The following is a 12,964-nucleotide window of genomic DNA, read 5'->3' as shown; positions in this document are numbered from 1 at the left end:
GCGTCACTTAGAAGCTTTGGAATCTGGGGAAAGCTACTTTTCTACTCTGGGCCTCAGTTTCTTCATCTGCAAATAGAGATAAAATAGATGATATAAAATGAAATTGAGAGAAAAGTTAAAGTGTTTCATACAAAAGGCCAAAAATAGTAGTGGTGCTTTAGTTTTTCTCAAGCAGTGAAAGAAAATAAGCTTGTTACTTAACTAGAAATGTGATTGTCCATGGGAGAAAGATGTGGCAGTCTGCTTCTGTAGGGACTACAGCCAAGGAAACCCTATGGGGCTGTTCTTCCTTGTCCTATAGGGCGCTATGAGTTGGAATCAATTTGATGGCAGTGGTCTTCAAGCAGCACCAGCACTGATATTTAAATGGTTTTCCTGAATGTTCCCAGGAGCCACAGAGTGGTGGGAAGTCATCCTTCCAGAGCCCCCAAAACTGAATAGTAGGGGGTCCCCTACTGTTTCTATACCTGTTATTCTGACGCAGCCTGCAAAAAGTCTTGTTTGCTGACTGAAAGGTGACATTAGCCAAGGGGCACTGGAAGAGAAGGAGAGGGTATCACGCAGCTATGGTTGGTGTTCCTGGAGCCCTGGTGGTGCAGTGGTTAAGAGCTCCTCTACTAACCAAACGTCGGCGGTTTGAATCCACCAGCTGCTCCTTGGAAACTCTGTGGGGCAGTTCTACTCTGCCGTATAAGATAGCTATGAGTTGGAATCCACTCCACAGCAGTGGGTTTGAATGATTGGTGTTGAGTGTGAGGGCTGCCTGTACTTACAGGTAAGCAAAGGTTCTCAAACTCTGGAGTGCAGCAGAATCCCCTGGGGGCTTGTTAAAACAGATGGCTGGGCCCACCCCAAAGGGTTTGATTCAGAAGGTCTGGGGTGGAGCCTGAGAATCTGCATTTTCAACAATTTCCCGGATGCTGCTGGAGCTGCTGGTCTGGGACCCCACTTTGAAAATTGCTGTGCTACACAGCAGGTGAGTGTGGGCTTGGGGGTGGGGCTCCACACCTGCTGTTACTCAACACGACTATGTGTGTAAGTCCTCTTTGTTCTCTGCTGCCTCTGTGTTTCCCCTTCCCTTCTCGCTCTTTTGCCCTCCTCCTGGCTGGCCATCCTACAGGGCTAAGCACATGTACTCTCCCTTCAGTGGGCGCTTTCACTGCCTGTTGCCTGTCTGTCTGCTCCACGTTTACTGAGGTCACCAAAGTGCAGTCATCCTCTGACTTTCATAGCAGCACCGAGGTCTCCCATTCTGCCTATGAGTATTATCATAGGCTGCGTTTGCAAAGGGAAAGATACCACCGAGTCTAGTGTTACAATGAAAGAAATAAAAATGAGTTCCAAACCAAAGTTCAGGCTGCATGGTTTGGTGACTAGACAAAATCCTGGAAATCAGAAGTGTGTTAGAAAATTAGAGAGAAAGAAGATTACAATAAAAAAAAGAAAATTAAGGGCAAGTGCTTGCCCTGTGATGGAGGACTTTCATCCTTCTACCGGCTTAACTCTCTTCAGGTTTGGGGACAGGATCTCAGCTTGGGTGGCAGCAGTGAGATAGCCTCAGAGCTTTCGGAACTCGAATATTCAAGCTGGGGATGCGTTGTTAATAAGCAACGGCTCCTCTGTGATGAGCAGAACACGTTGCATGATTGAGTAAGAAATGAGAAAGCGCCACCTCTCCTGACACAGAGGGCCCGTGGTTTCTCTTCTGACACCCAGGCAGACCCGGTGCTGCTCCTGTTTATGGTTCTGAAAATCTTTAGTTGTAGGTGTCATAGCGAAGTGTAGACTGGATGTATTATTTGCATTTATGCAAAACTATGCTTTTAACTCCAGTGGCAGCATTCAGAACAAAGAGATAGTGAATGTAAAGTGTATGTTTACATGATGACTTTGATAGGGAAGGTTTTCATTACTGTCATCTGTTTTCCCCCCCAGTGACCACTATTATCTGATAAAGACCGTTCTCAGTAAGCTGAAAATCAGGAGGGAAAGTTGGAGGCGGCACCTGGGACACTAGAGATTATACATCCAGACTTTGCAAAGAAATGCAAGGGTCGTCTGTTACACCCTCCCTTTCTTGTTGTTGTTAGTTGCTGTTGGGTTGGGGCTGACTCATGGTGACCATGTGTATAACAGAACGAAAATGTTGCCAGGTCCTGCCCCATCTTCATTGTTGTTGGCATTGGGTGCTGTTGAGTTGATTTTTGACTCATAGCAACCCCACCTGACAGAGGAGAACTATCGTATAGGGTTTTCTAGGCTGTAATCTTTACAGGAGCAGATCACCAGGTATTTTTCCAGTGGAGACACTGGGTAGGTTAGAACCACCAACCTTTTGGTTAGCAGCTGAGCGCTTAACTGATGTGTCACTGGGGCTCCTATCTATCCATAAGGTTTTCATTTTCTAATTTTCATAAGTAGATCACCTGGCCTTTCTTCCTAGTCTGTCTTAGCCTAGAAGCTCCACTGAAACCTGTTGACCACGGGTGAGCCTGCTGGTATCTGAAACACCAGTGGCATGGCTTCCAGCATCACAGCAGCATGCAGCCACCACGGTACAACACACTGACATTTAGGTTTGGTACTTGTTAGAACGGGCCCTCTGATCTGTTCTTGCTATCCTTTCCTATCTTGTTGCTGCCCAGTTGATTCCGACTCATAGCGGCCCTACAGGACGGAGTAGAACTGCCCCATAGGGTTTCCTAGGAGCACCCCATAGATTCGAACTGCTGACCTTTCGTTTGGCAGCCGTAGCTCTTAACCACTGTGCCGCCAGGGTTTCTATCTGTTCTTGCTATTGGTGATTAAGTAAGCCTAGAACAGTGGTCACAACAGGTTTCAGAACAAGTTTGTTCCTTGAACTTGTGCTGTGTGTTCATTGCCTGGATCATACTTGCAAGGCCCTACGTGGAAAACAGCAGACACAGCCTGAAGGGAATAGCACTCGCTCCATTGGGCTGGTCCTGGGAGAGTTAGCCCCTCAGTGTCATCAGGGGGAGGGCAATTTAGACAAGACTGACAGTGATACAATCTTATCTACCCTTATTATTACTTTCAATGCCATTCATTTTATTTCCAGATGTCAAAGAAGGAAGTGCAGATACCACAGTTCAGTTCTTAATGGAAATAAAACCGTTGTCATCATCACAATAAATGGAAATGTTTTTATTTTTATTTTTCCATAAGGGAGGTAGTCTAATGTGGAATGCTGGGCTGACTACTTGCTAGACTTGGGACCTTCTGAGCATCCATCTTTTTCATCTGTAAAGTGGGATAAAATCACCACATCAATGAAGAAAATATAGTTTTCTCTGTAATGTGTTGCACATCTTCAGGGTGTTTGATTGATGCTGAGGCTACTTGGATCTGAATATTATTTGAGGGGATGGGAAAAAATGTTTTTTCTTACCCATGTTGTACGATGGGATCTTCTGCTCCTGTATCACGCTGCAGTATTATGAACTACGCGTTAAAGGAGTTGGCAAACTTTATCTGTAAAGGCCTACCAATCAACCAACTACTGCCGTCGAGTTGATTCCGACTCATAGCAACCCTATAGGATGGAGTAGAACTGCCCCATAGAGTTTCCAAGCAGTGTCTGGTGGATTTGAACTGCCGAACTTTTGGTTAACAGCCAAAGCTGCTTAACCACTATGCCACCAGTCTAGATAGTAAATATTTTCAGCTTTGCAGGACAGTCTGTTGCAACTACTCAACTCTGCAGTTGGAGCAGAAAGCAGCCATGGATAATGCATAAATGAATGGGCCTGGCTGGGTTTCAATAAAACTTTGTTTACAAAAACAGATGGTGGGCCGAATTTGGCCTGTGTGCCATAGTTTGGGGACCCTTGCTTTAAAGAAACATCAAACAGATTCCATCAGCTTGCTTACCAGTTCCCAAAATTCTTTTAAGGAACCTGGAAAGTTATCTTACCCTGGGACTTAAAACTCTGGTTTCGGGGCTTTTAGAAAACAAACCAACCCTGTCCTTCCTGAAGGTTTTAGCCCCTTTTCCCTGTAGCCTCCTGGCAACATCACAATGTGGTATATGTGGTCCTACGGCCTCGCTGCTTACTGTCAGGAGACAGCGTCTGAGCTGCGGGCTCTCGTGGTAACATAGTCCTCTGAGCCTGAACCCAGCTTCTCCTATGTTGCTTCACGTGCATCTCTTTCTGTCAGGAAGAACATCTTGGGTTGGGTATATAATGAAACAAAAATCCCCAATTTGGCAGGCATTCTCTAATGCTTAAATGGACAATATTACGCAATCCTACGTCTTGTAAGGGGTCTCTGGGCGGCACAAGTGGTTAAATGGTCGACTACTAGCTGAATGAACAAATCCGTCTTGGAAGAAGTACAGCCAGAATGCTCCTTAGAAACAAGGATGGCGAGACTTCATCTCACATACTTTGGACATGTTGTCAGGAGTTATCAGTCCCTGAAGAAGGACGTAATGCTTGGTAAAATAGAGGGCCAGCAAAAAAGAGGAAGTCCCTTAATGAGATGGATTGACAGAGTGGGCTCAAGCATAACAACCATTGTGCAGATAATGCAGGACCAGGCAATGTTTTTGTTCTGTTGTACAGTGGGTTGCTGTGAGTTGGAACCAACTCGACAGCATCTAACAACAATAAGTAGCTGAAAGATTGGCGGTTCGAACTCACCCAGAGGTGCCTCAGAAGACGGGCCTGGCGGTCTGCTACTGAAAGGTCACAGCCTTGAAAACCCTATGGAGCAGTTCTACTCTGCACACATGGGGTCACTATGAGTTGGAACAGACTGGACGGCAACAACAGCAACAACAAGTGCCTTTCGTATAGGGCCAGACTGAGGTTCGTGTTGAAGTCAGGCAAGTGAGTGGTTACACCTGTTCACCTGGTTTTGGGCTGAAGCTCCCTGTTCATGGTGCAAAGTTTTGGAGTGGCAACTGAATACCTCCCTGTGATGTGGGGGAGATTCAGAGGTCCTTTGTGATCTGACTCTACCTCCAGGTCCCCCTACACCGTGGTGACATGTGGCGCTGGATGGGGTGGCTGTCTGTTCAGGTGAGATGACGAAGCTCCTTTTGTATCTCAAACCAGCGCATCTGCACCTGTCTCTAGCCAGTGAGACTAATTCTTAGCTTTTAGGAGCCATCAGGCAGTCCTGCCTTGGACTAACTGCAACCCAAGATCCTCGTGGAGAAATGGGCGTGAACAAGCTTGGAAACCTGCTCACTGTAGATGTCTGCAGGTCAGGGGGCTTCAAAGCCGAGATACCAGAAAAGCCCTGTTGGTCAGAAGAAAATACACATCTATTTATATTTCCTTTAATCTTAAAAAAGTAAGGCTTACCAGTATTTAATATCTGAATTGGTAGGAGCAGATGTGTGTATATTGTAAATAAATGCACAGACACTGGGCTATGTCCTGGAGGCCCCGTCACCTGGGTTGCTGATTCAATACGGCGGGTGGACCCAGGGGTCTGTATTTGGACAAACAAGGATCCAGGGACACTGGTGGATGTTGTTAAATTCGCTGCCCACCTAGAAGTAGCTGGAGCTGTACTGCAGTGTGCTGGTTCTTCAAAGGGAAGAGCCGGGCTTTGATGTTATGTAATGGGGTTTAAGGAGGGCAGTGTGTGATGTGACCACTCCATTCTCTCTGTGCGCATGCACACTACATGCACAAACATACACACACCACTCACACATGCGCACACATGCACCCTGATTTTATTTCGTTACAATCACGTAGGAAGTACCGCCCTCTAGTGTTCCAGACTGATGTGTGGGTACACTTACTGCCCCTAGCACTCGGAGAGATGTGTCCCTAGAGCAGTGGCCCCGAGCAGTGCGAGCCTTGCTCCACCCCAGGCTCATTGAGAAGCGGGTAGAAAACAGAGGTTCTGGTGTTCACTGTACCGTCGCGGTCCTGGCAGAAAACTGTAAACACTCCGAATGTGTCTGTCGGTAGGCATGTAGTCACTTGACGGGATACTCTCTGGCAGTTAGAATGAATGAGCTACAGCAGGGCTCACAGAGTACAGCCTGTGGGCCAAATCTGGTCTGCAGCCTATGTTTGTGCAGTCTGCAAGCCAGGAATGGTTTTTACATTTTAAAGGGTAGTAAGAAACAAAACAACAACAAAATAAAGGAGAATAAGTGACAGAGACCAGATGTGGCCTGCAGATTTCAAAATATTTACTATCTGCCAAACAACTCGTGGGATTATTGGTTTACTAGGTTAGAAGGCTTGGGACCACAGTTTTGGGGACAGCTTAGTCAATTGGGGTAACATAGTTCACAGAGATAATGTTCTACATCCTAGACTGGTGAATAGCACCTGGGGTCTTAAGAACTAGTAAGCAGCCACCGAAGATACAACTATTGTTCTCTACTCATATGGAGCAAAAGAGAATGAAGGAACTCAAAAGCTCAAAGAAGAAACTAGTCCGCAAGACTCATCAGCCCACACGAACCATAGCTTCCTCCAAACTGAGACCGGAAGAACTAGATGGTACCTGGCTACGGATACTGACTGTTCTGACCAGGGACACTGTAGGAGATCCCAGATAGAATTGGAGGAAAATGTGGGTCGAAGCTCAAATTCCTAAAAAAGGCCAAACTACTGAAACAATAGAGACTAGAACCCTGAGACTACCGCCCTAAGATAACCTCTGAACTTGGATTTGAAGCTATTTCTGCAGGTCACCTTTCAGCCAAATAATAGACTGGCTTATAAAATAAACACTATCACCTGTGATTAATGTGCTCCCTTAAACAGTTATCTGTATGAGACCAAACAGTCAACATTTACCCAAAAGCAAAGATGAGAAGGCAAGGGAGGGAAGGGAAGCTAGAGCAATGGAAACAGAACAAACAAGGAAATAATGAGAATGATGAGTAGCATGGAACAATCTGAATAAAAATTGTTAAATGGAAACCTTATTTGCTGTGTAAACTTTCACCTAAAACACAATGAAATATATATATATATATATTTTTTAAAAGCTATGTGATTTTGATGATGGTACCTAGCCCTCTCCACCCTCTTTTTTCCTCTTCGGTTTCTTCACTTGTAGAGTCAATAATAGTACCTACCTTGTATTTTTGTGGGAATAACATGGGTTTATACATACGCGCTTTATACAAAATGCTCAGAGTCGTACATAGTGTATAAAGCCCGTTGCTTCCCAGTCACTTCCAACTCTTAGCAACCCTATAGTAAGAACTTAATAAATGTCAGCTTTAAAATCTGGAAAAAAATTATTCTAGCCTTTTTGCAGAAAAAGCTTGCCAAGCCATGCATTGGAGCAACATGGATGGATTTTGGAAATGTAACCTGGAGAGGAAGAAGCGCAGGCTTCAGAGCATTATGCCCTGTGTAGTATGAACTACATACAGTTTCTCAAGCTAGTCATTGTGTGTGTGTGTGCACGTAGTAAAAGTATAAAACAAGGTCTGGGAACACACTAATGTATGATAGCTGTTATCTTTGGGGAGTGAGGATCTAGGGAATGAAACTGGGGAGGGGAACATAGGGGAGCTTACCTTTACCTATAATCTTTTATTTCTGGAAGAAGGAAAGAAGGAAGAAGGAAGGAATATATGTTTCCTTTCATCCACCTACCCACCCATCCACCCACCCACCTATCCATCCGTCCACCCACCCACCCAGCTATCCATCCAAATCACCCATCCACCCATCCATCCAAATCACCCACACATCCATCAAATCTATCCACCCATTCACCCAATCCATCCATCCACATCCATCAATCCACATCCAACCCATCCGTCCACAGCCAGCCCATCCATCTACACCCAACCCATCCATCTACACCCAACCCATCCTTCCACAGCCAGCCCATCCATCCACACCCAACCCATCCTTCCACACCCAACCCATCCTTCCACATCCAACCCATCCTTCCACACCCAAACCATCCTTCCATAGCCAGCCCATCCATCCACATCCATCCATCCACATCCAACCCATCCTTCCACAGCCAACCCATCCTTCCACAGCCAGCCCATCCATCCACATCCAACCCATCCATCTACACCCAACCCATCCATCTACACCCAACCCATCCTTCCACAGCCAGCCCGTCCATCCACATCCAACCCGTCCATCCACATATCTAACCCATCCATCCACATCCATCTATCCACATCCATCCATCCATCCACATCCATCCATCCTTCCACAGACAGCCCGTCCCTCCACATCCAACCCGTCCATCCACATCCAACCCGTCCGTCCACATCCAACCCGTCCGTCCACATCCAACCCATCCATCCACAGCCAGTCCATCCATCCACAGCCAGTCCATCCGTCCATCCACATCCAGTCCATCCATCCATCCACAGCCAGTCCATCCATCCATCCACATCCAGTCCATCCATCCAAATCCATCCATCCAGCCACCCTCCCATCCACCCCCTCCCATCCGTCCATCTGTCTCCTGTCCTCACCCCCAGCTCCTATTCCAAAATCTCCAGGGGACTGAGCCTAAGAATTTATATCCTAAAAATTATTCTTTAGTAGTTCTAATATCTGACAACATTTAGCATGTTCGTTTTTATCATATAGAGGCTACTGTTTATAGTAAGCAACTTGCTTCTTGGACTTGACTGACAAAGTTCAGACCCAAATTTAGTGTCACTTTGGCTCCAACCCTTCCTAGTTGGTTTCTGTTCCTTATGAAGTATATTTTAATGTCCTAGCTTATACGTATTTTAATTGTGGAAGCTTTTTAAGATCCCTCCTGGAATGGTGGCATTACATTTGCATCCCCCTCCTTGGATTTAAGGTTTTCCAGTGTCATCAGGCAGCCCTGGTGGTGCAGTGGTTAAGAGCTTGGCTGCTAACCAAAAGGCTAGCAGTTCGAATCCATCAGCTGCTCTTGGAAACTCTAGGGGCAGTTCTACTCTGTCCTTTAGGTTTCCTACGAGTTATAATTGAGTCAATGGCAACGTATTTGGCTTTAGTATTATCGGTATTAAATACCTTCACGTCTGCATTCTTACGTTAACCCTCCTCCTCTTGTTCCTACTGGAGTGTGAATAAGGGAGCCAGTATATGTTCAGCATGTGGACCTGGAACAGAGGGGCAGCCAGAATGCCCAAGAGCCTGCACCTCTGTGCTCGAATCACTCACCGGGATGCTCCTAGTGCATCAGAATCACCTGGTGAGCCTTTAAAAAGGACTCCTGTCCAAGCCAACCTCTGAGATAATGTTGGCTTGGGCAGATGTCCTTTGCATTGCCTTTACATGTTGATACCATTCGGTTGGGGTAGGGCCCAGGTCTGGGCAGATCTATGTTTGAAAGTTCCCTTGGTGATCCTACAGTGCAGCCAGTAGGATCCTACTCAGCTACCACCTCCCCAGTGATGCTATACACAGATGACCTCCAGCAGGTTAACCATGGTGACTTAGCATGCCAGCAGCCCCCAACCGTTTGCCAGGGCTGCATGCTCATGAAGGACATTATTTTAGACTGCGGGATAGGTCTAGGATGTCTGTCAGCAAAACAAGAGACTAACAAACAAAATGTGTTGCTATAAATTCAGAGTGTCCAACCTCATCTGGACCTTCCCTGCACATTGGTGACCTTTGTGTCCCTGTCTTGTAAAGCTCACTTATTTGCTCCTTTACAATCCTTCCTAATTTATTCCCAGTCTGCAGTTCATCTCCATCTTTCACCCTCTGCAGATATAGTTGTCTCCTGCTTTAGAGATGATTGAGGCCACCCCAGGAAGGCCCCTCGATTTTCATCGTCTCTTCCTTAAGTTCTCATGCCAAGATGGAGGTAGGAAGTGGAGGTAAGAGTGAAGATGAGGACCTGAAATTGGAGGCAGGCTGGGGCAGGAATGGGTGGAAGGTGTTGGACGTTAGACTCTGTTGGGCTTTGTAGCTGGAGCGTCTGGAGTGAGTCATGCTCAGAGGTGATGGGGCCACCAAGAGAGGTAGATGGGGCAGAGGGGCAGGTTTGGAGGGGAACACGATAACGTCCTCTTCAGAAACGGAGTTTGAGGAGCCAGTGAGATGCTCAAGGTCCCCTATCCCCTCCCCCCACAGGACCGCAGGCCAGCACAGAGCTTCATATACAGAATGTCCATGTGGGAATGTGGTACTTCCTGGTGGTCCCACTTACCACCAGCACCACTGATGTACTAACTTCTGTTCTCTTTTCTTTCACTTTCCCATTTTCCTAATTCATGCTTACATTGATACTTTCTCAAAATGTAAATATCAAGTCCAAAGTAGGCTTTTGGATTGCAATAGCTGTATGTGAAGAATTACAAAGGTTGAAATTGGACTAGTATCCCATATGTGGGGAATATTTGATATGTGTATTTGTTTTCTGTTTGTATTTCTATTACTTGCCATATTAATTCATTTGCTTAAAACACTTTCATTATATTGTAGCCATTACCATCCAGTAAAAAAAATGAGTGTGTATTACACACTTATCTTTTTTCCTAAGGCTCAACTTCCATCCATAAGTTTTCATGAGTATTCTTAGAGAGGTGTAGTGTCTACTTTAACCTTGCAAAAGATTATTCTGAACAATGCAAATAGAAATAGGACCCCAGTAGACCAGTTAACTGATCTGGAAACAGTTTTATTAGCTCAAGTTCAGTGACATTTATAGGAAGTTCTGCTCTTTACCTATTTTGCAGGGTAGCAAACCAAAACTTTGCACAGTTGCTCAGATTGGCTGGCAGGGGGTTGCTAAGATACCGCTAAATGTTAGCTGGAGCACATATATATGTGAAATTTTCTATCATATGCACATGAACTAGAGAGAACATTTCTTCTGAGATAAATTTTCTTGGAAAGATATATGGGGGAGAACGGCTTCAGTGGACCTGGCCAAGTTATGCTTTCACACTGATGCAGGCGCCGGAGTTAGGCCAACTTACACACTAAACTGAAGAGGGAGATGAGCAGGACGAAGGTCACACTGGTGCGCAGGGCTCCTGCCGCGTTGCAGTCCACTTTGGAGTTCTTGCAGGAACATACTTGCACCCTGAGGTCCGTGATATTTGTCATGGGAGGCTTCCCTGAATCTGTCACCATGACTGGCAGGTTGTAGTTGGCTTTGTTCAGATTTTGAAGAAGGCTTACCAGGGCGTGCGTATCTACGGAGACAAGGAGGGCCTCATGAGAGAGGGTTTAAAAAAAAAAAAAGTTGCCATTGAGTCAGTTCTGACTTGTGGCGATTCCGTGTGTGTCAGAGTAGAACTGTGAGCCACAGGATTTTCAAAAGTAGATCTCCAGGCCTTTCTTCCAGGGTACCTCTAGGTGGACTTGAACTGCCACCTTTTGGTTAGTAGCTGAGTGTGTTAACTGTTTGTACCACCCAGGGACTCCAAGAGAGGGTTAGACTGTCCCAAAGAAACGAATAAGGTTTTGGCAACTAAAAGTATGCAAAACAGGCATTGCAATTTAATTTATAATCTATATGTCTATATAATCTATATAGTCTATATGTTATAGACTTAACATAAAGTAAAATTAAAAATTCATTTTCTCAGTTGTACTAGACACACTTCAAGTGCCCAGTAGCCACGTTTGGCTGGTGGCTGCCATATCGGACAGTGCAGTTGTAGCACATTACCATCACTGCAGAGAGTTCTGGGTTCAGTGCTAAGGTCGTCCGTTGCAAAGGGACCTGTTTTTGTGAAGATGATCGGGCATCAAAAACTTCTCTGTGTGTATTTATTAAACCTCAAAAGCCATCTTGACAAAGATCACATATAGCAGTTAGAAAAAAATATCATAGAAGTCCACCTACCCTAAATGTGTGGGCAGAACTCCCATGTGCTGCCACAGAAGTGGGTACGTTTTTATCAGGCCTCAGGCCATAGACCTAGATTTGGGTCGAAACCGTTGGCATAACCACAGCACGGAGGCTGGGTCTGTAAGAATTCTCTCTACTTTCCTAATATCGTAAAACAACAGCAACAAGAACAACAAACCCGTTGCCATGGAGTTGCTTCGCACTGGTGAGAGGCTATCTTTCATCCCCCAGGCCACTAAGTGGCAGTCATAAGTGACCACCCACCTTCCCAGGCCTCAGACTATTTTCCATTACTCAGATGACCAAGGACTTTTTTTTTTTTTTTTAAATCTGGCCCTTCAAATAATGCTAAGCATTTAGGGGAAAAAAAAAAAAAAAAATTGGGGCTGAGGAAAAGCGTTTAGAAGGCATCTTACCTATTAAATAAAATCAGGCAGGGAAAAATGAGTGTGATGATATGAAAACAAAAACAAATGAAGTATCATCCTCATTGGAGTGTGACGGCAGCAGAAACGACCAACGCAGGTGATCACACCAGTGAACTGGAAGATTAACTAAAAAAACCTTTTCAGACCTTCCTCGAGTAGAGGAGGAACTCTTGAAGGAGAAGGTTCCAGTCGGAAAGAACCAGTCATGATTATTCAAGTCAGCTACAGCCATAAGAGCTAGCAAATAAGACACTAACCCCTCAAACAAGGGCCACATTAATTAAAAATAATCACTGTAACAGAACTCGTTCTTTAAAAAGCAGTAACGTAGACAAACAGGCAAGTAGAATCAATAACAAGAGAAAGGCACTAATAAAAATAAGATATGAGATAGGGCCATAACAATAGACAGGAGATTTTTTAATGGAAAATTTTATGCACAGTGGTACAATACATGTTCAAAACTTAATGAAATGGGTGATTCCCCCTCTCCCCTCAAATGTTCTACCACTGATGTAAGAAGAGGGAACCCTGAGTAGGCCAAAAGCAGGATAAATTCATTATTGCAGACAGAGCGTACTAACTTGTGAGTGGTGTGTGTGAGCGTGTGTGTGTGTTGCTTTACAGGAAAACAGTGTGAGCAGGAACTTAGTAGTTAGCTCACATTAGCCATGGGGGAGAAATTGGGTGAGGCCTTATAGATACATGGGTACTGCATAGTTCAATACATGGGTGTTTCAGGT

At 45.2% G+C, this 12,964-nt stretch overlaps 1 protein-coding gene across 2 annotated transcripts in view; it reads right to left on the bottom strand.

Annotated features, from left to right (window-relative positions):
* CDH13 (cadherin 13) overlaps nucleotides 1-12,964 on the bottom strand; it is a 1,228,073-nt gene that overhangs the window by 7,531 nt on the left and 1,207,578 nt on the right. The window contains exon 13 of one of the 2 annotated variants that reach the window (XM_049863997.1): nucleotides 10,913-11,131. In XM_049863997.1, coding sequence (XP_049719954.1) covers nucleotides 10,913-11,131 — 219 coding nt within the window. Of the gene's footprint in view, nucleotides 1-10,605; nucleotides 11,132-12,964 lie in introns of those variants that run through there. The other variant, XM_049863996.1, reaches the window with a different exon arrangement.

The sequence above is a fragment of the Elephas maximus genome, chromosome 21, assembly GCF_024166365.1.
Source record: "Elephas maximus indicus isolate mEleMax1 chromosome 21, mEleMax1 primary haplotype, whole genome shotgun sequence".
Classification (NCBI taxonomy): Eukaryota; Metazoa; Chordata; class Mammalia; order Proboscidea; family Elephantidae; genus Elephas; species Elephas maximus.
Note: the sequence above shows the minus strand (reverse complement) of the source record. Positions and strands in the feature narration are given on the sequence as shown.